At 37.8% G+C, this 25637-nt stretch overlaps 1 protein-coding gene across 15 annotated transcripts in view; it reads right to left on the bottom strand.

Annotated features, from left to right (window-relative positions):
• The window catches only part of SYNE1 (spectrin repeat containing nuclear envelope protein 1), a 302834-nt gene that overhangs the window by 42360 nt on the left and 234837 nt on the right, over nucleotides 1-25637 (bottom strand). For all 15 annotated transcript variants that reach the window (XM_054197389.1, XM_054197388.1, XM_054197395.1 and 12 more), the window contains 17 exons: nucleotides 25318-25450; nucleotides 24729-24911; nucleotides 23304-23453; nucleotides 22117-22293; nucleotides 19366-19521; nucleotides 15747-15902; nucleotides 14841-15011; nucleotides 13208-13341; nucleotides 11757-11961; nucleotides 10367-10549; nucleotides 9218-9364; nucleotides 7987-8141; nucleotides 7475-7622; nucleotides 3656-3750; nucleotides 2448-2682; nucleotides 1552-1746; nucleotides 84-209 (listed from right to left, as the gene is read on the bottom strand). In XM_054197389.1, coding sequence (XP_054053364.1) covers nucleotides 84-209; nucleotides 1552-1746; nucleotides 2448-2682; nucleotides 3656-3750; nucleotides 7475-7622; nucleotides 7987-8141; nucleotides 9218-9364; nucleotides 10367-10549; nucleotides 11757-11961; nucleotides 13208-13341; nucleotides 14841-15011; nucleotides 15747-15902; nucleotides 19366-19521; nucleotides 22117-22293; nucleotides 23304-23453; nucleotides 24729-24911; nucleotides 25318-25450 — 2749 coding nt within the window. The remainder of the gene's footprint in view (nucleotides 1-83; nucleotides 210-1551; nucleotides 1747-2447; nucleotides 2683-3655; nucleotides 3751-7474; nucleotides 7623-7986; nucleotides 8142-9217; nucleotides 9365-10366; nucleotides 10550-11756; nucleotides 11962-13207; nucleotides 13342-14840; nucleotides 15012-15746; nucleotides 15903-19365; nucleotides 19522-22116; nucleotides 22294-23303; nucleotides 23454-24728; nucleotides 24912-25317; nucleotides 25451-25637) is intronic.

The raw sequence follows: 25637 nt of genomic DNA on the forward strand, positions 1-25637 counted from the left end.
TTGTGAAGCCTATTAACAATGAAAAAGGTTACTGCACAAAGGCAGACAAAGATGAGACAGTCAACAGAGAACAAGTGCTTTACCTTGCATCGAATCTGCTCTGCATGCAACTCATCATGGTGTTCTGGCAAAGGCTGAGAAAGCTTTTTTTTGAATGATCTTAGCTTCTCCAGGGAGTCTCCTATACCCTTTTCAGATTTTTCCCAGTCCTGAAGGCAGAATGTTTATTAGACTTCAATTCAAATCTGGATTATACTTATGTCAGTTGATTTGCCTAACTAACCACTAAGCAATGAAAACTTTCTCATAATAATAACATGCCCTGAAACCCCTTTCTAGAGAATACGTAGTCTCAGAGCTTGAGTCATGTCTTGCATGACAACAGGTCTTGCAAAAAAACCCTCGCTTTGGTGTCTTCCTTCTTCTCTCCTTAGTAAGTAACATGACCTTACACGACAATAGTTTGTGATGCTCTTAATGCAATACGTACTCTTGTAGAATACACATTTGTGCTTCCCATTTGGTCAGAAGACCACTAAAAAGTCACGTATTTAAGACGAAGATAGCATAATGTAATGAAGGCTTGATATCTATGAGACGATTTATCCAATTTGCATGGTAATTTCCCTACTTCCTCACCTTCAAGCATTAGCTTCCATATTTTCATTGGGACAAAATACCACAGAAATTTTCTTCTCCCTAGATAACAGCTTTCATGACTAAAATTTCCTGACATAATTCCCTCACTAGAAGCCGAGGTATAAGGAACAAGGCTTGAAAGAGCAAGAAAAATTTACTTGTCTGAACTTTTCCAAAATAATATTTCATTTTCTTGCACTGCTTCGCTTCTTGCTATTCACAAACAAAACTAAAGTGTCTGTAATTCTGTAATTCTATTAGACATCTGAAACTATTCTAGAAGCACTTGCCCTATTCTATTAATACAAACAAGCACAATTTTCCTTATCCTTCCTAAAATGAGTAAAAGGAAAAAACAAACAGACCAAATTTAAATTCCAGCCTATCATCTTCAGTACTTAAAATGAGGTTAGCAGGCATTCTGGACATTGCTTCCATCAAAATAAAGTTCAAGGCTCACTTCTCCAAGATCACAGAAGTTTACCTAAACTGGCAAGTACTCAAGATGCTGGAAGGAAACACAGGCTACTACACTGCTAGATAGATCTTGACATTGGCATGTAGAGGGAATAAGGCAGGTCTAATTTTCAATACAGTACATATAAAAATTAACCAGCGTTGTGCAAAATAAGATACATTTTTGCTCTATGTTGAAAATAGGACTGCTAGGAATATCCTTTATTGGCAGCGTTCTGGAAATATCAATTAAAAGATATCAACTAACTTACAAGCCTACTGTGAAGTATTACCACTCCTAGTTTCAGAGGTGGTGAAATGAAAACGTGAGCTTGTGCAGCATATATGCAATTCCTGTATTTGTGCTTATCCCTTGAGAATCCTTTTCTTCAACAGGGATCACAGTGAGAAACCAATGAACCAGCTGAAGAAGTACAGAAGAAATCACACACTTACTTTCAGAAGTAAAGCAAGTTGTTTCTTTTGTTGCTCCAGTTGAGTGCTAGCTATCTTCCAGCGCTCCTGAATTTCAGTGAGCTCTGTCTGCAGGGCTGCCTCAGCTCCACTGTCAGCAGAGAGCAGCAGTTGCTTCCCAGCTTCCACAGTGAGGATGTAACTCCCTTGCTGCCTTAGGAGAACTTTCTCTTTAAGCTGAAAATATTAACAGTTTTCTGTCAGGTTTGTCTTTTTAATTACAATTAGCAATTCAGTATAATTCGTTCTCAAGCCCATACTTTAGTTGATCGTATACCTTGGCGTAAGCATGCACTACTGCCCAAATGCTGTACCCTAACTTTTTCACAATCATTTACTGCAGCAGTCCTTTAGAAAATGTCTCTGAGGACATAAAGACACGAAAGACTTCTTTCTCCCCATTAATATCAGTTTCTCAATTGCTCTTAAAAAGAAATAGTCCCTCTAGAGCCTATTGTGCTTATAAGCTTTATTATTATATGTATCCTCCAGCCAAAACGCTTGAAGACACCAAGCTGTTGAACAGCTTGTCAACCTCACATGAAGATGGACACTCAAGCTATCCCTCAAACAGGACATCATGTTTTTTTTCAGGACAGTTTCAGTATGATGTTAGCTACAAAGCAAAACCAGAAGCAAACTCAAGAGAGAGGGCCCAGTAAGTTCTCCATTGCATGTTCTTTATGAACTCCAACTTTGTTTCCATCACACTGCTCCTTTTGAGGCCATGCCAGTTCCAAAGAAGAACTAACATCCAATATTACTTTCTGCAAAGCAGATAGTCTGAATCTAATACATTTTTAAGGATGTTTTAAATTATGAAGGGTGTAAAAATGGCAGGGATTTTTTTCCTCTTTCTTCAAACACACTGGACATACCTGCACTTCATCCAGTAGTGCTCTGGCTTGCTGCAATGGGATAGGAATGTTGCCCAGACCACCCACTGGCTGACAGGATATTTCCACCAGCCACTTGCGCAGCTTCTCTGCCATCTCCCTATAGCGTTGCCACTGGTGAATCTGGCTGTCAATGATCCCCCTCCTCTGTTGTGCCCGGCGAATTACTCCTTGCCATTGATTACTTAGAAGAGTCAGCTTCAGATTAAATTCATCCCTATTATAAAGAAATAAAAATACACAGTAATCTTCATAATCTATTTGTTTAATGAAATAAATTAAAGGGAAAGGGAAGATGTTTTCTGCCTGTCAATTATGAAACACTAGGAGAAAAGCACTGAAGTCTCATGAGAGCTGACTGAGGGCGAGAACTTCACACTTCGTGTACTGGAAGAATCAAAGGGCTCCTATTACTGAGACATTAAAAATCCCAAACCTTTAACAGACAAAACTCTTCCACCTTCTCCCCAGAAATATGCAAAGAAAACCCACAGGCTTTGCCAGTTTGGATTAGCCAAATTCGTAGTAAATCATCGAGATTTCACAATTTACTACTGAGCTCAAAGCAGGCATAAGACATACACTATTAACAAAATTCTCACATCCCAATAAACAGTTCATCTTATATTAGGACCGTGATATACTTAGCAAAGTCAATGCGTATGCACAAGTGTAAAGCCACAGGTGTTTCAGTGTTTTTCATTCATTTGATCACAAGTGTTTAAAATAAAATCTCAGACAGCAATGAATTCCTATTCCATCACATTTAGGCTGCAGACATTCTTAAATGGCAGTAGGGAATCCTCTTTGTAGAGGCAAATCCCCAGCTGGTATAAATCAAGTGTAACTCACTAAATCTGTCACTGAAGGCCCCTTTGGTGAAAGTGACATTTTGAAAGTACATCAAAATAGACAAATATGTAACACGCTTGATAATCCAAGACAAATCTTTGTCAGACAAGCAGCCTCAAGGCTATTGTATTCCCAAATGCATTCACACATTCACATACTCCAGAACACTGTTTTATTTAAAAACTGGCTAATTAATAATTTAACCATGGCATAACTTCTACCTCAGAAGAGCATGATCTGAACACTGACATTTGCTACCTTCTCTGGTTTGGAAGTCCCCCATTAGTCTAAGTATTACTTGACATAAACAGCAGCAGCAACAACACAGGAATGTCTACCTGTCATCCACCTGTCCTTGTTCTATGAGGTGCTGCCCATCAGAGATAATTGAATGCAAAATTTGCTGGCGGCTGAACATCTCTGCCTGGAATAGCTGTTGTACAGGAGACAAGGATGTTAAAACAAGATCATACATTTTAATTCTATCTGTAAGTATTGGTAAAAATGAATTTTCATGTATGTAATCTCATTTCAAATTAACTCAATAGGAGTTTTGTCATTAACTTAAATAGAAACACTTTTAAAAATCTCATTGCTGGAGTTACTTGCCGCTTCTAGTAATTATTATTAGTTACTTGAGATTGATTTAAAAAAAAAAAAGCTAAATAATACCAACAGGAGCTAGGTTTTATTTCTCTGAGTACAATTGTGCGACTGTTACTATAAATTACAACAAAATCCAGATAGGATACTTATTGCATGAACTGAAAGGGCACTTTTTATTTTCTGGCAAATTGAAGAATATAATAGTCCTTTGCCTTGTTAAATTGAATTTATGCACAGATTGTTTGTGATAGCGTTATACAAATTTTTAATACAATTTTACAGTGACAATAGAACTTTAAAACAAATGGTCAACCACGTGTAGGAGCTAGAAATGAATTTTGCACTTTTTCCAATTTTTCCAATTTATTTTCCAATTTTCCCCATCAGTCACAATAAATTTCACAATGCTTTTAAAACTCCCTTATTGCTGAAATATTACTTAAGAAAAAAATTACATAAATTTGCTACTTAAGCAAAAATTACATAAATTATTTTTTAAAACATGTTTTCTTTTAGTAATGGGCCGTGTCTCTAGATAAGGTTGTTCAGGAATATTCTTATGTTGATGAAGGTACGCCCAGGCATCAGTTCAGGACTAGACCCACTCCATGTTCAAAAGGTTTTCAGAGAGATTAAAAGAGAACACATACTGGTATGAAGCGTGAGATTTTATTTTTTTCTTTTGTTAGCGATGGTGTTTGCAGTTGACAGAACTTCATCCTTGCCTGAACTGAGAGACACTATTCCCCAAATCAAGATTACACTCCTGTTATATGGCTTCCCACCAGCTCACATTCTGAGGTACCAGTCCCTGCATCTGCAACTGCCAGCAAAATACTTGCTGTCACCTGCACGATTAAATCTCTCAAGCACGCAGTATGTAGCTTAGGACTTCTAGACAATGGGCTAATTTTTCAAAGTAAGTTTTGCCTCTCTGGATCACTGAGTTAATTTTGAAAGTGTTACCCAGATCATAAATTTTCCCATAGAGAGAAATAGTGTTATCTAATTTCTTTGCAGAAGTATTTGATAGCGTTCTTTGAATACCTTGGTTCCTATGAATGACTGAGCATGGCGAAGGGAAAAGAATTGCTCTATTATCTCATGAACAAAACCCACAATACTATGGGGTTGAGAATTTCAGAGCAAGAAGGCAGAAATTTTACTTCCTGTCATATCTATTTCTGTCAAGTTAAGGGGCATGGATGAAGCACAGGAGGCAACAGCATCTACCAGCATTGTTGATAGATTGAGACTAAACAAAACACAACCGGTTAAAAAAATACTCACCAAACCCCAACAAAACCAAACCCCCTAAAAGCGACAATTTTAATATTTTTTTAAGAGGACAGGTGAAACAAAAGCTTATCAAGCACAAGGAACTTTGCTTAGAGTGGAGGTATTCAAGCCCTACCCAAAAGCAGAGAGACATTTCTGTCAACATCCCCTTGCTCTCTGCCTGTACGCTATCCCTGTACATAAGAGGAAAACTGTTACGTGGGACCACTTGCCACTCCAGTTTCTTCTCATATGTAGATCACTATGAATCATAGAAAAAGAAATGCAAAGGAAGAGGAAAGGAGGGCAGGTGTTGGAACGCACAATACCAGCACACCGGAAAAATTTCAGTAATTGAGTTGGCAAGGAATTTCCCCTTCCCCTGCCAGCACTTTCTCAAACACTTGTTTCAGTGCATTCCCACCGCGCAGGAGTCCCAAGCAATGTACCAGGCTTGCAAATGGATATCTGGAGAACTGCGCCAGAATGACTACAAGATCGTCCTGACAGACTTGTCAGATGCAGATGCCAGTGTTAGCGCATGATATTTAAAAAAGGTGTCACCCTCCATGTTGCTGATTTGTAATTTTCAGTGGGAAGTTATTTCTAAATAAGGCCACTGAGGTAGCTGGGGTCCTCTTTGAATAAACACCAGCAAAGTTATGAGTCAGCACTGGAAAGCTGATAAGAGAGCTGGAGGCATTTCAATATCCATTATGGGAATTCATGCGGAAACAGAATATTTTCTCATTATCTTCAAAAATAAAAAGCAAAACAATCTGGAAATTAATCTCAAATTTAGATTTGACCCTTTCAGCTGCAAGGAGTGGAAAGAAAATTCTTCACGAGTATCAGGAGGTACTGCAAAGAACATTGAGTACTGAATACATTTAGATTGTATAAAATGCCAAAAAGCTTTAGGTAAAAAAAAAAAAAAAAAGCTTTTTATAACATTTTCTTAGGATGAATTGCAGTATTTAGAAAATCAGGTATTAGTTCACTGAATTCTGAGAGATGACTCTATAGTTGTAACAAAAAAAAAAAAAATCTTCAATAGAGTCCCTTAGTAACACTCCTCCGAGCTGACTGCTCAGATCAAGATTTCAGGAGAGAATTAAGCTGAGATCTCAAGATAATTGAATGCAAGAAGATTGCCATTAACCCCTGTCAAAAAATTACAGCTATACCTGAACACAACAGTAGGAAATTATCCACTTAGACAGCAATGATTTCTGGACATTCAAATCTCAATGAGATGTCTCAACTTACAAAGACACTGTCCAGTTAGTGCTGGCAGCACTGAGAGGAAATGAAATTGATGACATTTGTGAAAGCAAAGGCAGCTAAATGTTAAAGCAAATGTATGCTAAAACAAGCAAAAATGGTTGTGAATTACTTTCTGCTATCAGACATTCATCCAAACACTCCGCTGTGAGAGGGGAAGGACATGACTCTTCCTGTGATCTGGCCTGAGTCGATGGGTAGGTCAACTGAAAAAGTTGTGGGAACTGAAACTACTGTGGCCACATGGGAGCCTTGGTATGAAAATTGACTTATCTTACTTGATCTTTACCAGAATTCTTGGCAGTAACAATATGGGTGGAGAAAACATGTGCATCACTTGACTGCACTGAAGAATCACAAAGGCATCCTCTAGTAAAAACTGAATCAGTTTTTCCCTGCAGCAAAAGCTGGGCTAGTGCTTGATTTGTTACAGACAAATGACTCCAGCACGCAGCAAAGATCAAATCAGTTTGTTCTCCAAGGAAATGTTACCAAATGGAGGCCCCATGGTGAGTTATATAACTCGGTATTTGACAGAAAAGTCTTCCTTTAACATGCTCTTCAGGTGCTGTATATGTTGGCAATTTAATAACAAAAACCCAAAATCCAAATAAACTGAAAGAAGAGAGATTTTCTCCAGTTAGGACTGAAGACAAAGGGCCAAACTGCATGAGAATAGTTAGGTTCTATGGGAAGACCAATAAAAACTCTGATTTCCTTGGTACAAACCAATCTGTAGGGGACAAGCACTCATAGGCATACTGACACATTATACACAAATGCAGACAGATACTCAAGTCCTACCCAAACTGCGTATTATTGACATATTTACACGCTTCTGTTATTAAGTTAAGATATCATCAGATGGTGAAGGCAAATGTAATTCAATTCAAGGCATGCTCTTATATTACTCCACAAAAGAATGTGCATTCCAACTATGTATAAATAGTATGTGTTGTAGTTATGTATAAATACACATGATGACTTGCCTCATGTGCCCTCTGTTGTTCTAAAAGGCTCTGGTAGTTTCCTGAAACCTCTGCTGCCAGCTTCTGCTCAGTCTGAACTAATAAATCCATCCAAGTCTCACATTTCTCCAAGAAGGTCTGCTGCTGCAGCAAGAAAGACTGCAGTTTACTGAAAGAAAGAAAGATGGATTCAGGTAAGGTCTCCTCCCCTCACACTCAGCGTTAAGGGTCTTGCAATAACTTTTCCAGCAGAATTCCAGATCAGACGGTAACACTCTTCCCACTCAGCTGCCTCATTCAATTTATCTAGTCAACACTTTGAAAAGTAGCAGTCTTCCTCATTTCACATTCTGTTAATTTGTGGCAAAACCAACATCTCAGCTCACTGGCTTCGCTTTTCATTTATAATTATACCAAAGACAAAGAGCTTTGGTTAATGAAATATCTGAAACATTTCCTATATTCTGCAAAAGGTATACTTTCTAGCTGCTGTAATCTAAGAAAACTACACAACAATCTTTAACTATCCCCACCTGAATCTCTCCGTAGTCTGAGATGAGATCAGAGACCAATGTCTGTTCAGGTTCTGCATCCTTTTGATTTCTTTGTCATTCAGAGGAAGCCTGTAACCCAGCTCATTAAGACGGTCCAAATCTGGGGTCATACTGCTGAATTTCAACATCTGACTCTGCAACAAACAACAAAAATGATAACTAGGAAGTTCAGTAAATACACAGTTACAGACTACAAAATTATGAACTAGCGCTGAGTTAAATTTGGAACGGCCTTGGTTGCCACCAAGTGGCAAGCGATTCCTATGCCAGGGAAAAACTGCATTTCCAGTTTTCAGCCTCTGGTCCCAGACCAGGGGAAGACTTATGTTCATGTTTAAATGTGCACAGAGAAGTAAATTCCAATTGCACTGAGGTGTTTTGCTGAATTGGGGATTTGCCACTCAGAGCTGCAGAAGTAGGCTAGTGTTTGAAGCCATATGGTTATTTTGTCAAAAAAGTGAGCCTTTTTCCTTGTTTCTTAGCCTGAATGCTAGGCTGGCAAATTCCCACTGAACTTATTCAACATTTATTTTTAATTTTTTTCTTTTGCAGTACAGAAATACCAATTTACTATGTTAGGAAAATGTCCTGGGTTTTAACATGCCCAAGATGCAATTACGTGTATAGTTAATCCTGATAGAAAAATAATGGGAGAATAAAATGACAAAACCAACCTAGATGGCAAACTAGGTTTCCAAAACTTTCAACTTTGAAAGAGGAAGAGGGGAAAAAAAGCCCGACAAAAAAGAAAGAGTGAAAGAGCTCCAATTGAGAACACACAATACACAGTATGGATGTTTCCTCAGTATATCGAAATACTCAAAAAAATAGATGACTTCATCCCTAGACTAAATACCACTGGGATGGGAATGGCATAAATTAAAAAAAAAAAAAAAGTCAAGAGAAAACAAGATGGACAAAAATCTCCAAAATTTGCTAAAATTTCCATTCCTTTTTAGATTTGATATTAATTTTATTCTAAACAATTTGCCTGTGCCTTTCTTCTTTACGCAGGGGCAAAGTAACATGGACAATAACTCCTTGACTGCCACAAAACTTCTAAGTTCTCATTCTTACACTTTGCATGAGTAACAGTCCTTTAATACACGTAGAATACATGTATGATAGTTGTGCATACCCTGTACTACAAATAACCAGGCTAACAGAAAAAAAAAATAAAAAATCAACACTTTCTGCATTTATTAGTCACCTTGAGTTCCTCCATTCTGCTCTGTATTGCTGAGAGGTCAGATGAATGACTGGGATCCTGTCCTTTCAATATTTCTTCTGCTTCTGTTATCCAGGCCTCAAGGACTTGCAGGTTCTTAGCAAAGGTCTGATAGTCCAGCACTCCAGCCTTGAACAGAAAAGGACCCACAGTATAAGAACTTTGGCCACGTAGCCTCCATATTGGCATTACACTTGTGGTTGTTCTCACAGATTTGCAAACAGCTGTATAGGCTAGGAGCTTTTGTAACTGCTGCGTTGCTCACAGACTGAGGAATTATTGGGGGGTTTTTAGGTTAGAACAGAGGATTTTTGATCACAGCGAAAAGGCACCACTTCAACAAAGTATGTAAATATCTCCTTGCCTTGAAATAGATAACCTTCTCTAACTTCCTTTTATGAACTAACTCCTTAATTTATTGTCAGCAGAGAGAACCACTAGTTGCTATTAATACAATTTGAAATGAAAAACTTCTCTTACGTTTTGTCTCCTCACAAAACAGGGATGTTATAAAGCAAGACAATGCTGGATTTCTTGGGTAAATCCTTTTGTCACCCAAACAAAAACCACTACTACCTTTGTTGCTTTCTCACCCATATACTTTCCTATGGAACACATTCTGACACTCCTTTTTTCCTCTTTAGTCCCTGGTGACACAAACAATTAGCAACATCTACTGAACAGCTTTGACAAATGGTAGGTGTCAGTCTCATGGCTGACATTAATAGGAACTATAAAAATCAATTCTGCACAATTATTCAGAATCTCTCATTTGTGTTACTGCTAAAGAACTAGCTGGGAGGAGAGGTTGTCTTCAGGGGAGCAGTAGCTGTGGATCCAGCTCTTAGCACTATTGCTATCTGCAGAAAACACGGTGCCCTTCGCATTCCAGATAGACACTTTCCTCCATGAGGTTTGCTATCTTCTTCCCAGAATTTGGACCTTCTTACAAGGTCTCTATGCTGGACTCGAGAATATTTTCTACTCTCAGCTTTGGCTTCCAGGGAAGTCTAGGAAATGCTGATGAACAGGTAACATCATCCTCTTTTCTTGGTCAGTTTTAGCTAATTTATATGTTTTCAGGTACCACAGGACGATCAGATTCAAGGACTGAAAACACTCTCTGCATACCTGAAGTACAGCCTGTTGCTTGCGGAGCGCCTGTTCTAGGGTTGACAGATTCTGGTTCAGAGAAAGATGATCAGACTGTATAGCTGCTGCTGCTGAAGCCTCCACCTGACTTTTCAGCTCCTCTCCCAGTTCTTGAAGAACTACCAGCGACTCCTGTGCTGTCTTCAAATCCGTGAGTACATCCTGTGGCAACACATTGAATAAAGGTATGAGTAGTTAACCTTACACTCAGCTAATGTCATCCTCCCCTGATTCAGAGGAATGAAATGACCGAACTCCATCACTATATGAAAAACTTCTGTATTTCAATGCCCAAGTGTCCATCCACACTCTGTATGAAAAGGAAATGATGGGCAGAATAAAAAAGTATGTACCTGTGCATGGAGCAATGGTACGAAGGGACTGCTCAGCTACCTTTGAGCAAGCCTGAGTTACTGATGGGGCAATACTTGTTGAAACAAACCTTTTGAATCTACTGACATGCTGGTCCTAAGCAGTGTCAGCCCTCACTGTTGGTCAGTTCAGACCTGGTTAGACCTCCCTTTTTTTTCTGCTATGAATTACCAGGAGGGATGAAAAATAACTTTTGTAAAAGGCCTAATATAATGGCTAAGGAATGGAACATCAGGAAATGAAGAAATTATTTGAACTGAACAATTTGATTTGCCAGTCCAGACGACTATGTCAGTAAATGCTCAAAGAGCTCATTAATGTGTTAATTTTTCTTTTTGCAATTCTTTTGCTTACAATAAGACAATTAACATTTTAATACTTTTTTTGTTAATGACTTAACATTAACTTAAACTCAAAAGAACTAAAATGTAACCACAGATAGAAGATAAACTATCCTGCTGACTTGAGATGCAGTCTTGAAAAAGGAAGACTCTCAAGGTTTCAGATTGAATGGTGTCCTTCCATAAGAAAGGAATAAGACATCCCCAGAACATACAGTCTCTTTTCATTCAGAAAAACTAAAAAGCCTTAATTGGTGGAAATATAGTCAAAAGATCTTGTATTTCTTTCTATTATAAGGAACTCTATAGATTTGGTAGAGATATTTTCCTAAGCAAAAATCCCTTCGATAAGTAGGGACTTAAGAATGAATCAAATGATATAATTTATCCACCTTCTCCAGAGAGATGACTTCAGATACAAGCTTCTGAAACCCTACTACAAGCAACAGAGGGATCACATGAAAAGTCTGAGAAACTCATGATGTTTTGGTAGCAGACATAAAGCCATCTCTCCTGTGCCTGAGATGCATCAGTAAAAAGAACTGTGTGTGTATGCAAGTTTCCAATACACCAGGTATAATGTTTAGCAATGGAGAGCCTCCTGTGATTTTTAGCCCACAGAGCTGTGAAAAGCTGCAAAGCTTAACTGAACTTACATTGCAGTCCTGAATCCAAGTAGTAACTTCATCATCAGCAATGTCCTTGCTGGTGGCAGTCTTCAGGAGTTCATTGGTCTGGTCCTCCCGCTGACGGACTGTGGAAGAGCACTGCTGGTAACACTCCTTGTACCTCTGCCACAGCTGCAGGAGGCTCTTACTGGCACGCAGCCGCTCTGCAATCTCCTGCAGAAGGTTGTTCCACCTGGGGAAGAGATTGGATGAATGATCGAAGCCTGGGAGTCCACAAGAACTATCCCTTCCCCTCTTCCTCTCTTCTGTTTCCCATGGTCTTCTGGCTTTCAAGAAATTTGGTAATAATCAAGGCCCAGACATTTGCCAGGGGTGGGGGGGTGGGGGAAGGAATCCAAGAAACATGTTGGTATTCTGTTTTGACCTGTCACAGCAGGTTTGATCTGTGCTACATCTTGGATGCTGTATTTTAACGCTTGAGGTCAGAGCTGGAGCTCACTTTTCGAAGTGAACCTCCTGCTATTTCCACTTAGCACACTTTTGTTCATTGCACAGAGCATCCATGACTGACCATGAACTGCCAGTACCAGATTCCTGCAGGGGCCTAAGAGGCCCAAAACAGGTGTAAACAAGAAACTATTTCTTCTGCTGCAATTTCCTCCCAAACCCCATCAGAATATTTAAAGTCATAAAGCACTGTGTAACTCACTTCTAAAATAATCCCAGACCCATTAAAACTCTTTATATTTTTATTATTCATTTAAATATCTAATCTCCCTTTGAATTCTTGGCTCTAATGGCAATCAGAAATAGGTACTTTCTCAAATGCGCTGGTATTTATCAAGTTGCTTCATTATTTCCTCACTAAAGGAAAGCACAATATTTTTCAATTATTATTATTATATGATAAAAATGGTGACATGAAAATTCCATCAGTTATCATTGAAACTATTAAATCCTACAGTATCTTTTTTTGAAATTGAGTGATTAATCCCTCCCTCCACTTCTGGATTCTAGGACAGGATGGACCACAGATAAAACCAAATTTGGCATGATTGTGTTTTCCAAAAAACCCCAAACCTTCCACCAAACCAGTTTTTGCTTCTGGATCCTGCCTTTCTGCAGCTTCTCTGAGCAAACCCTTACACTTGTTCTGGCCTGGGTTTAAAGTTGGGGAAGCTGTTTGCCAAGTTACTGGGGAAGGCTTAGACCTTCTTGCCTATCACGCCCTTCCTACGACTAGAAACAGCAACCTAAAATCTGGGGAACCTGGTGCATGCAAAGCCAACAAACTTTTCAGACAGGATTCTTGCATGTAAGTGCAGTATTATTTTCCAGCATGGTATTTATTAATCTTGGTTGGCAACCATGCATGAAAAAATAAAATACAACAAAAATAAAAACAATGGAAAAACGAGTCAATGGATAAATGCAGATTTAACACTGAAAGTAAAGCTCAACACACAGACATTTTCTACCTCATATTCACTTCTTTCAAAGTGTTGGTAAGTGTTTCAGTCGCTGGTGGGTGACATTCTTTCAACAATTGATTGGTCACAGAACCAAATTTCTGTAAGCTATTTTCTTGCTTTTCCAATTCATCTTGTAGGCTCTAAAACAGATAGAATGATAATTAAAAAAAACCTAAAAAACACACATGAGGTATTATAATTGCATGACATAGAAACATTTCAAAATAGTATGCATCAATTACATTATAAAGGTTATGAATGCAAAAATTTATTTCATGCATGTTTCATCTAAATAGAAGGTTGTTAAATATAAGACTGATGTTGGATCCATTTGATTCAATAACAAGATGTAGCAAAAACTAAATTTTAACCTAATATTTTCTCAAAATGTAAAAATCTTGTAAAAGAAATTATTCTAAACAAGTACTCTTGCACAGAAGGAATAAGTGCATGGAACTGCTTTAGACATTAAAACTTAACTGATGAAAGAAAATAAATTAAATAACATTTTCTTGTTTAGAATAAGAAAAGGTTACAGCACAAAAAAATCTTTCTTCTGAAAATAAGATTCTTGCTCTTTCATTTATCAGTCTGAAGTATTGCTGGCAGGGAAAATGCTCCTGTTTGGTTTTTCTTAGCTTTAAATATTTTTATGCATATTGTTACAGTTTGAACAGCCCAGCAAATCTCAACCTGATTAAATAGTATAATAGAAACCTTAATAAGTAAAAAAAAGTAATTTTTTGTACCTATTGTTTTACTGACTCCTCCTCTCTGACACATAAAAAAAATGAAAACATAGAAGACTGGCTGTAAAGTGCATTAATGGATGCTCTCTAAATCTTGGTTTGAAAAGTACTGTTCATGCTTAGGGCATCTGGCCTTATATCTATCTGGACTTCAAATCACACAAAATATTTAAATGATAATGTAAACTTAAATTTGCTGGCAAATGCTAATAACAAAAGTTCTTGTTACTTTAAGCATCTGGAAATGTTTGCATTATTATTTTTGACTGAAGACAACAACTTTCTTTGAAACAAAAGGTTATTCTGTGTAACAACAATATTTATAATAATTTTAAAATTAATTATTTCAATTAATTATTTCAATGAATATTAGTTTAAATTTTATAATAGCAGTCTCATATTTTATGCTTGTCTTCCAATGGAAAACCACTTGAACATGTATCTCAGCTTTTGGAACATTATTTTCTTTAATCTTTTATCTCATGCAAGCACAGGGTTGAGGTGGGGGGGAGGTTTAAAATATGATAAATATGATCTCAACATGTGCCAGTAGCTCAGAAGCCTGACGAAGCAAAGTGAGAAACTTTAGTTTTAATGGTCACCAGCACGATTTAAAAACTTTTAACCATTTGAGAGTACAACTCAAAATTTAAAGAACAGCATCAAAAATCTAAAACCAAAAAAAAAAAAACCTATCACCATTTTATTTTTCTGCAAAATGAAAAATGGAATAGCTATTTGATAATGTTACGGGATTGTAATGTGCCACTATGTCTGCACTTCCATTTTTTATGAACCAAAATGTATGGTTATCTGCATCCGTGCAACGAGAACAAAATTAATACTTAAATCCATCCTTAATATGTCAAGAGCCATGGTTTTCTTTTCACCTGAAGGTTATCAACTTGGACTTTCACAGCTTCCAAAGAACCAGTAAGAAGATAAAAACGGGACAAAGAGTATCTGGCTTCTGTCAGGTAACTATTCAGTTCTTCATAAGCCACCTTGTAAATGCTCCACTGATCAAGAACAGATTGCAACAATATCTTCAGCTGGCTAACCTAGGAGGAAGGAGGAAGAAAAAAAAAAAAAGTAAATGAAAAGCATTCAAGATCTTTGCGTTTTGTTTAAATTATTTCCTTCCTTTTGATCTCAGATGCCACTTGATCTACAAGCCTAATCTTAGACTTGTTGGAGAAAGAAGATTTTGCACAACAATCAGCTGGGCTTACACTGGGTACAGCATAAAGTTCTGCTTGGTTTTTTAAAGTTAGGATGGCAGAGACTGAGAAAGTATCAAGTCCGTTCTACTTTGGTCCAAAGCCGGATTAAGAGAAATTGCTTAAGACTATGAAACACAAATGCCCACGGCAGATAAATCAGCCTGTGAAAGTCATCAGAGGAGCTATCGCTAACACACTGCATTCCTCCTGAGAAGGCAGACTGATGTTATCAAGCTTTGGATGATGACAATGCTGATCCCTTCCTTATTCTACGAGACCTGTGTGCTTGTAAAGGTAGTTCCTTACAGATCATTTGGTATCTTTTCACTAAATATCAGGAAGCACATAAAAAAGTTCAATTACAAGAACTAAAAACATCCTTCAAATAGGAAATATTATACCCATTTTATGTGGAGTGTACACACAAACTTGGGGATGGGTGGAAACAGGGACAAATTCATAATCTCTTCCCCTACAATAAATAAGAAATCCACCAGTTGCAAGCTGCTAATTCTCCCTCTCCTCCATGCCCTGTTCCTGGAGCTATAATTTGCCCCTTGATGATTCTTTTACCATGTGATCCAAATTGGCCCAGGAATGGTTAATTTCTTGCAATGTACTCATAACAGCAGAAGAGACTTCTTCTTTCTTGTTCTGAATCAAAGACAGACCACTCTGTTCTACATTTTCAACTTCTTTTTCTTTTGTTCTTATTGATTCTTCTAATTCCTGAAAAACAAAAAGAAGATTCCTAAGTATTTTTGTTTGTTTAGTTGGATAGATAATGCCTTGAGACAGAAAAGATGCCCATAAGCTCCGTAGTTTTAAAAAATGGAAAGTCATGCTTGCATACGTTGGCTTTTTATTCTCAAGAGAATCATAACTCATCAGCAATTTTATTTAATATTTTATGTTCCCTTTAAAGCGTAGTTGTTTGTCTTTATTTTAAATAGAAGCATGTCCTCTACATTGAATTTCTGTTTAATTTTCTGCTCTCACGTACGAATCCAAAACTCATTAAAAATAGGACAGCAGTTTGAATACATGGGAAAATTGTTGTGTGTCTTAGTTTGTCCGAGAACACTGAGATGGCTTTTTAATTAGTCCAAAGCTGCCTCAAGCCTCTGGAAAAAAGATGAATTTTGCCACCCAAGGAAAAGGACAAAATTACTTCCTACTGAAAGATGCGAATTTGCCTTGCCTCCTCACATGAAGTGGGTCCTTGCCAGGTCCTAGCAAAGCCCCTTGCCCAAGGACAGCGAGCCTTCCCCTAGATGACAAGTTCATTGGAGTCCAGCCAATGACAACAAGCAACAGACTGCAGGAATTTTCCTTATTGCCTCCTCAAGGTTGCATGCCGTTGGGAAGCATTAATGAGCTCGATAGCATTTTGCTCTGCTCAGCGTTCCCACGCACTAACCCAAGAAAATGGGAAGAAAATGAACAGTTGTCACAAAAAAAAGTGAAGAAAACAAGGACAAGTAAATAAGCACTGAGGCCATTGACAACTTCTTAGTGGTTTGTTTTGCTCCCTCAGGCAAGTGCTGACTGTTGTTGATTTATGATGACCCTAGGTTGGTCATGGAAATGCTGATTCAAAGTTTCCGGGTTTTATCAATAAGTGAAGTGCAGAAGCTTGGGCATGTAACATTCAGCTGTGTAGCTTCAGGTAGCGCAAAAACAGTCTGAGCAGAGGGGGAAATTATGGCTTGTAGGCTTCAGGCCAGCTCAAATTTGTGTTTACCTGTCAGGAGATAAAGTAGTCAGTGTGATATGGAAAGCAGACTGTGAGGCAGGAGCAACCTTGGGATGCCTCTACATTAAGTAGTACATCTTGTGATCTCAGGAAATATTTTAATTTTCTGCAAGCCTTTCCTTACTCAGAGAGATGGATCATCAGGGAAAGAAAACAACACAGCAAAACTCTGGGCAAACTGAAACCCCGTGTCTTACTCTCCCTAAGAATCAAAAAGCCCACCATCAACAAGTGAATCTTGCCTTAACAGACTTTACATTTTACATAGTGGGGAGGCTATTTGGAACCAAATTCTGACCTGTCTTGCAAACACTTGCTGTTAACAGAATTTATCCCTGCACACATACAACACTCTTTTGTCTATATACATATATGTGAGAGCATTTTTGCTGTAGTGTTTATTCTTAGCCTTTTCTTCAGTATTATTTCACTTTTCTTCAAACTTCTAGCCATAACCTTGTTTCAGACTACAGCCTTGGAGTAATACATCTTTTTTTTTTTTTTAACCAGCTGGCACCAATGCAAACACTACTAAGCTGTACGTAGTAAATTTGACTTTCCAAAAAGTGGTTTTCAATACTAAAAAAGGCATTTAAGTTTGTAGAAGATTGCTCCAAAATTCAGAGAGTAACACAGGCAAACATTTCAAACACCGAGAAGAGCAAATATTACTGGTTCTTTGTGAAAAGGGGTTTCTTATTCATCATTTTAAACTCACAACTGAATTAAAGACACACTACTGTTTCTGATGTGTGATGGGAAAAAATGCTTGCCTTCACTTATTAACATGACACTAGGCAGCAATTAACATTGGTTAATAAATAAACTGCAGCTTTTGTACTAGTTGAACCTGATACCTGGGAGTGCCTGATACAGTTATTTCTTAAACAATTTGTTTCTCTGCTGATCAAAGTCTTGGCATTTGTAAGTGACTCCCCCAAGTGTATTTGCTAACTTCCCTGACCAAAAGGAACCATAAAGGCGATAAATCAGATTCAGCTTTGAACTCCAGCCAAACACAGCCTGCCAATTATGTCAGGCTATGCTAAATTACCCTTGCTTCAGTCATATGGGCTTATTGTCCTGAAACATTCAAGCTACTTGAACTGAAGCTAAGCAATGCAACCAGTTTGAATACTTAGGTCAAGAACTTAGGAAAAAACCTGACTTCTAACATATCTGGCCTAAACAACTATTTGCTTTTACAGAAACAAAGATAGGTGTAATACACTGGTGAATATAGATTAAATTCTCATACATTTCATTTGAATAGGTTTCCAGCTGTTCTCGTTGTGAAGACTTAAAAGCTACATCATGTTTGTCCCATTCATTAAATGCATGCAGGAAAGACAGCCACGCCAAGATAAGCATGCTTCCTTACTCCTTTTTAAGGAGGAACACCAAGATTTTCGGCATGCAGTTGTCCTGACAGAGTTTAATTACACATTTGATTTGGTGTGAAATTTATTATTTGGTGTCTGGTAGAACAAAATACTTTTGAGCAAAACTTACCTGATGCCTGATACTATGTAGAGGCCTTGCTTAGAAATTCAGAAAAATCTATTTTGTTTATACACCTATAAGCTTGAACTATAGCCTGACAGCTCCAGAAGCACGCATCTAACTACTTAAATATGTGCTATTCTGAGAAAAATGTTCAAACTGTGATACCCTATTCAGCGCTGTGTAGTCCTCCTTGTACAAATTTCTTATGAAAAACTGAGGTGGTTCTGAACTTTTATGCATTATGTATAGCTCAGCTTTGCCTCATCCTGTCTTTGCCCCTCATAATCATGATTCTCCTTCAGTCTTCTGAAAGCAAAAGGGAATCCAGCACTATTTCCTTCTCTGGATAGTTGAATATTTGAAAATATTTGATTCCTAACGGATTTTGTATAAAAGAATAAATCCTCCTTGGATTCTAGCAAATCTAGGATTTTTCTTTGAATAGTCAGGTTATATTGAATGACTATATGAATAGTCACTGTTATATTAACAGGTGGTAAAAGAAAAAAAAAAGGCGGGGGGATGCGGAGGAAAGGCACTGATAAGACAGAAAAAACAAGTTTCCAAATAGTCAAGCGTGGTGTTCATGACATCAAGTTCCATAAGACTGGCTAAACAGGAATGGGAACATATTCTTTTGACAGCCTTTCTAGTCCAGTACGCCTGGCATGCTTGGAAACGTCCATGCTTTAATACACAATGCAAAAAGAATAATTACTCTGGTTGCTTTTAAAGATCTTTGGAACATTACTGTTCCTTCCTCCTTTCTTATTGCTTTCACTCTAGGAATGAAATCTCTCCCTCGCTCTTTACTGAAGTAAAGAGGAGTTCTGTCACTGACTTCACTGACACGAAGATTTCACATGGCTTTATGAAGTGTTGTTTCTAACTGTCGGAAAGAGAATATTGTTATTTATAAGGACACATTACCTGACAGTCTTTCAAAGCATTCTGTACTGAAGCCTGGTCTCCAATTTTCTGTTGCTGTTTCAGCTTCTTCTCTTGGGTTTCAAACCAAGTTTTTAGGCACTGCACATTATTTTCATATTCTGTCCATGATTCCTGCAGACTTTCCAATAGCTGGATCTGCAAAGAAATATGAGTATATAGTTTCTCGTACAATTACCTTTATTGTTGGGTCAATTAAATAAATCAGTGAAGACCAATGCTGACCAGTGCCTTCTTGGAATCCAATGCTTTCAGAATTTAAAAACAGCATATGCATTCAAATTGAGATATATCTGCTATTTGTAAAAGCCTTCATAATAAAAAACTTACTTTATCCAGAAGAAATTATATAGAGACAACATCTTAAAATACTATGACATGCTGAAAGAAGCTAATACTTTAGTGGAACATGTTTATCAAGTGGATTTTTTTTCAGAGACCAAGGACCTCAGGACTTCCCAAATAAAACTAAGCACACAAACATACATTTCATATTGCTCACTTATAACTGTGTAAAGTAGATGAAGATTTATATTACCTCCTTTGTCAACTAACTGCTTTAAAGTCACTTAGATTTTTCTGATTGTTCTAGGTGTTATTGAATGGCAAATGAGATAGCACTTCTATTCTTAAAAAAGAAAATTAACAAAAAATAACAAAGCAGGATTTGAAAACAGCAGCACCGCCATAAAAAGCATTCATATTACTTGAGACAAATTCCACTGTAGGGAATGAGCCATCTTAATTAGGTGTAATCTTAACTAGAGCTGCTTGAGGTCAATATCAGTCTTGGCCACAGTGATGATGAGACAGCTACGAGTGAAAGGAGTGAAATAAGGAAAGCAAGTAGCAGACTAAAGATCCTTAGAATAGCAGACTTTAGTTTGCTCAGGCATGATCCCATGGGAAGCTGTACTGAAGCACAAAGGAGTCCAGGAAGCTAGTTGATCTTCAAGAACAACTTCCTCAAGTCACAAAAATGACAAATCCACAGAAAGCGTATTACAAAGAATGGGCCTAGAAGCATGGCCTGGCCATGCAGGGCTGGTGTTAGGAAAGCAAAATCTTGGCTGGAACTAACTAGTGAGGGACAGAATTCCCTTCTTGTTACTCTTCACAAGTACATCATCAACTAATGGGAAACCACAGAATAGTCTGAGCTACACAGACTGTGTATCTGATCTTACTGACAAGGTCTCCTCTCTCATGCCTCGCAGGTCTTCATGCCAAGTAACAAATTTTGTCATACAGAGGTACTAGCTGTGGTAGAGGAGGAAACAATTAGGGTCTACTTAAGTAAGCTGGACATATAAAAGTCCACAGAACCTGACAGGATGTATCCTAGGGTGTCAACGTCATTTCAAGGTTGCTGTCTATCACCTTTTAAAGGTCATGATGATTGGAGGAAGTTGCTGGTGATTGGAAAAAGGCTGTAACGGCAAATCCTACCAGAAGGCATTTCCACATGCATAAAGAACAAGGAGGAGGAACAAGCATGGTCTTACCAAATGCAAATTGTGCCTGACCTAACTGATTCCCTCTGCTATGATGATATGACTGACCCTGTGGACAAGCAGAGAGTAGTACATGTTGTTTACAGTGGCTTTAGGAAGACTTTTGATATGGTATCCAATAGTACCCTTGTCGTTAAATTGAGGAGGCTGTAGTTAAATTGGTCCGGATTGGGCTAGATGGGAGGTCTATGAATGAATGAACAGACTAGAGTCACCAGGCTTAAAGGTTAGTGGTGAACACTTTGATGTCTGTCCAGCAGTGATTTACAAGATGGATCTTCAGAGTCAGTCCTGGGGTTGATATCGTTTAATACCTTCATCAAGAACTGAACAACACGATGGATTGTGCTTTCAGCAGATTCATAGATGGCATTGATTTGGAAGAAATAGCTGATGTGCTGGAGAGTAGGGCTGCCATTCAGAGAAACCTCAACAGGATGGAGGAATAGGCTCATCAACCCTCAAGAAATTCAGTAAAGTGAATGTAAAGTCCTGCACCTGGGACAAAATAACCTCATGCAACAATACAGGCTAACGGCAGGCTGGATAGAAAAGGACCTAGGGGCTATGGTAGGCAATAACTTGAACATAATAAATCAGCAGTGTGAGTTCATGCTGATGAAGGCCAACTGCATCCTGAGTTAGATTATTGAGGGTGCACCCAGCAGGTCAAGGGACCTTTCCTTCTCCTTGACATGTGTGACCTATTCTGGGCCCTCCAGTGCAAGGGAGAGATTGACAAACTGGTGAATGGCCACTAAGGTCATTAGGGGGCTGAAGCACATGACATACAAGGAGAGGCTGACTTCATTTAGCCTGGGGAAAAGGCAAAGGAAGCATCTCATTGATCTGTTCACTCCTTATGGGAGTTATAAAGAAGGTAGATGCAGACTATTCTTGGAGATGTGCAGTAAAAGGAGGAGAGATATCAGTCACAAGTTGCAAAAAGGAAAATCACAATTGGGAGCAAGGCAAAAACTTGTCCCTCACAGGAGTGTTTAAGCACGGGAATGGACTGCCCAGAGAGAGTGTGGAATCTGTGCTTGGAGATTTCCAAAACTCCAAGCTAAGCAAGTCCCTGGAAATCTGATCTAACTGTAAAGTTAACGCTGAGAAGGAGGTAGGACTAGATCACCCGTAGAGGATTCCAACCTTTATTATCTTAATAGTTCTATGTATTTTGAAAGTTCGCTACAGAGCATCCGGGTTTTTTCATTACCTTTTCCGTTATCAGGCCTTGCAGGATTTGCCAACGTCTGTTCATTGCTCCAAGCTGTTCTGCAAAATCAGTTTTGTCGCTACGTTTACTTTCAACATCCTGGCTGCTAATTTGTAGCACTGATTGGTTCACGAAGTCAACCGTCAACTGTTTGCAATTTAAATCTATCTTGAAACCCTAGTAGAAAAGAAGGGAATAAACCCCCCAAAACATAAGTACCGTAATTTCTTACTTTCCTGCAAAAAAGAGCAAAAATGTTCACAAATCGCAGCTTTACCACTACTTAGCTAAAAGGTTTTTAGCAATTGAACAGCAATTAAAAACATTGTTACTTTTTCCTAAATATTGAGAAATAAACCAGCAAAATACTGCCTTTTGAATAAAGAACGTGCTTTCCCCCCTACTCCTGAACACCTCCCCTCCCCTCCAAAAATATAAATCGATAAAATTGTAGATACTGGTCTCAAGGATCAGATCTAAGAGAAACTGTATTTTTTTTTTTTTTTTTTACTTTGTTTAGTCTCAAAATTTTTAATACAAAAACAGATAAGATGGAAAATATTCTTACATTACAGTGTAATAGCCAAGAAGTGATTTTTCAGGAGACTAGTGAAACAAATCTGCCATTGAGAATAAAGTCACTGTGTGCAATCTATTACAAGAGCATTACTGATCTAGTTAAAGAAGTGAAATTCTGCTATGTCTATACTCCTCCATAGTTATCTCAAGATATGGCATCTTTCATTTTTGCTTCAGATATTGATCAAAATTATCTTGATCTGTAAATCACTGGCCACTTTCCATTCAAGAACAGGCTACACTTTGAGGAGAAGGTAATATTATGCAGAGAAATCATAAAAAAGTATATGTAATTTGCAAATTGTTTTGTGGTTTTGGGTGCAAGTCAGATCTAATAAGGTTTATTCATGTACATATTGCTTTGGATTTATCTGGAAATTAAGGTAAGTATATTAGAAATTAGATTCCTGACATAACTAAACAGTAGAAGAAAAGTAACTTTGGCCTGTTTTCAACAGTACCAAATATTACCCAATTCTAACTTGTGTACAATATAAGTTTTGATTTGTTTGTTTTTTTTTTTCTTTAAATCACTTATATTTTACATATGTATACCTATTTAATGGTGATAATTCAAAAGGGAAATCAAGAACATTTCCACTCAGTACCTTGTACTTCTTGACGTAATCCTGAATGACTTTCTGTCCTACTACATTTTTTATGTTCTCTTCATCCTTCTGAATGACATTTTCCATCAGGGAAATCCAGCTCATAACTTCAGTGATAGCATGGCGAGAAGGAATTTTGTCCATCTGGAGCTGTAGAGATAACAGACTTAAAATGCACGCTGTGAAGAATATGGATAAGAATTCCTTGCTTTGTCTTACCATAGAATATTTCCTTTACCTGCTCTTATTATCATGTTATTTTACATCCCTAGCATACCCCTGAAGTTTATTAAAAAAAAAAAAGTTTAAAAAAAAAGAAAAAAGAAAGGTTTTAATAGGAGATCTATTGTATAACTGCATGCATCCTAATAAGAAAATATATTAAAGGCTTCTTATATCCATTTTTCATTGTACAAAGAAACTGGACAAACAAGGATTCCATTTCTAACTTCCAAAAGGTTCTGCATTCTCATTCCATAATCCTGTATCGGGCTCATGTAGAAGATCAACTTTAAGCTATGCTTTTCCTGTCCTTGTAAATGGATAATGAATTGACCCATGGAAAATAATTTTACATAACTCTTCTTGTGGTGGTGATTTCTAAAAGGGCTGATTTTGAATACTACCTGTTTTTTTCTTAAGACTCACTTTCAACACATGATGCTGTAGTGCTTGCTTACATTTAGTTACTCAGAAATGTATTCTCTGACATTTTTAAGTAGACATACATATTTACAAGACAGTTCAGAGAACTACTGAATGACATACTTTTGTTTAATATAATAGACTCGGGTAACATTTGTTACCCTTCCTCTCTTGCCCTAAATCACGATGACATTACTGTCTCTGAAAGCATTCCAAATTATAAACTGAAGAAATCACTTGCACTGATAACCTCCTGGCAACTAAATATTAAGCCAGCTTTTAGACCAGTATAATACTTTAACTTCAGTATTACAGCATTGAAAAAAATAAAACTACACAACCAAAACCCTCCTGCTCCTACATACACTAGCAGGAACCTTGCACAATGTCTTTAGATTTATTTTGTCTTGCATAGACTTGGACCCCGTCTATTCAATTTGAACAAAACCACTATCCAAGTCTGACAGGACACAGTGATGTGAACTCCTTTTATTCAAAAGTATACCACCCCGTTGAAAAAACCCTCATCTGTTCTTTGGTTAAAATTTAACAAATGTAACTGTGAAAGTCTGACATTAAGACCAATTGGTGTAAGACAGAATGGGTAGACAGGATTTGAACATGAGTGTAAGCTCTCCCACACTGAAACAGCAGTAATGTTGTTCCCATTTTGCCCCAAATGGATAAATTGAGGAAGGGAGCAAGTATCTCTCAAAGGCAGTGCCAACTGTATGGCCTGAGTTTTCTGGAATATCAAAGGCCATAACTGGCCTTCTTTACCTGGTGCAATTTCTCTTGTACTGCTGGGATTTGTGTGAGCAGCTCTGTCCACTGGCTGTCAATGTGGGACAATCCCGCACGCAATGCTGCTGTATCCACCTTCTTCAGCCTGAGGAGCTGGTTCCCAGTATTCAGGACAGAAGACTTCTGTGATGATTTAGCATCCACCTCTTTTGAAAACTCCTGTAAGCAGAATAATTTTTGTGGAAATAATCAACTACTTGTTCACTGTACTTAAAGCTTTACCACAGAAGGCTAAGAATATCCTCCCTTCCCTCTAAAAAGACGTACTTTCTATTAGTTTTTTCCAGCTATACTTCGGACCAAGTGAAAACAAAAATTGTTTTCAGTCATAAAACCATTTTCTGTTTTCAGAATCACGAAGCTTTACAATCATTGCATATAGCAAAGGAGTGCTGAATGTGCAAACACACCAGATTTTTGAAGGACAGCTCACCTACAGAAGCAGATTTTTTTTTTTTTCCATACTCACTACTTCAATGATGAGAAAGAGTATAACCATACGACTGCTCAACTGTTCATTTATAATTGGAGAGAAAAAGGTGTCCGAGGTCCAAGAATGACTTACCAAAAAGGAATTCAGGTGGTCTCGGACTGTTTCCAGTTCCTGAGGAACTGTCAAAGACTGCTGGCTCCAAAACTCCAGTCGCTCCTTTGCAGACTGTAACCAATGTGTCAGTTCACTTGATTCACTCTGATATCTGTAAAGATGTTTAAAGAAAACTAAAGCAGTCATCGCCACTTCTTGCCTCCTCCATGTGTTAGATGAAGATACTGTATGCCAGACTTAAAACAAAAATATTTTCTTTCTTTCATTAATTTCAGAAAAATGTGATTTAATTTTAAAGGCAGGCATGGTATCAGGAAGCTTTTATGTTAGCCACAATT

This window comes from Rissa tridactyla, chromosome 3 (genome assembly GCF_028500815.1).
Source record: "Rissa tridactyla isolate bRisTri1 chromosome 3, bRisTri1.patW.cur.20221130, whole genome shotgun sequence".
Classification (NCBI taxonomy): domain Eukaryota; kingdom Metazoa; phylum Chordata; class Aves; order Charadriiformes; family Laridae; genus Rissa; species Rissa tridactyla.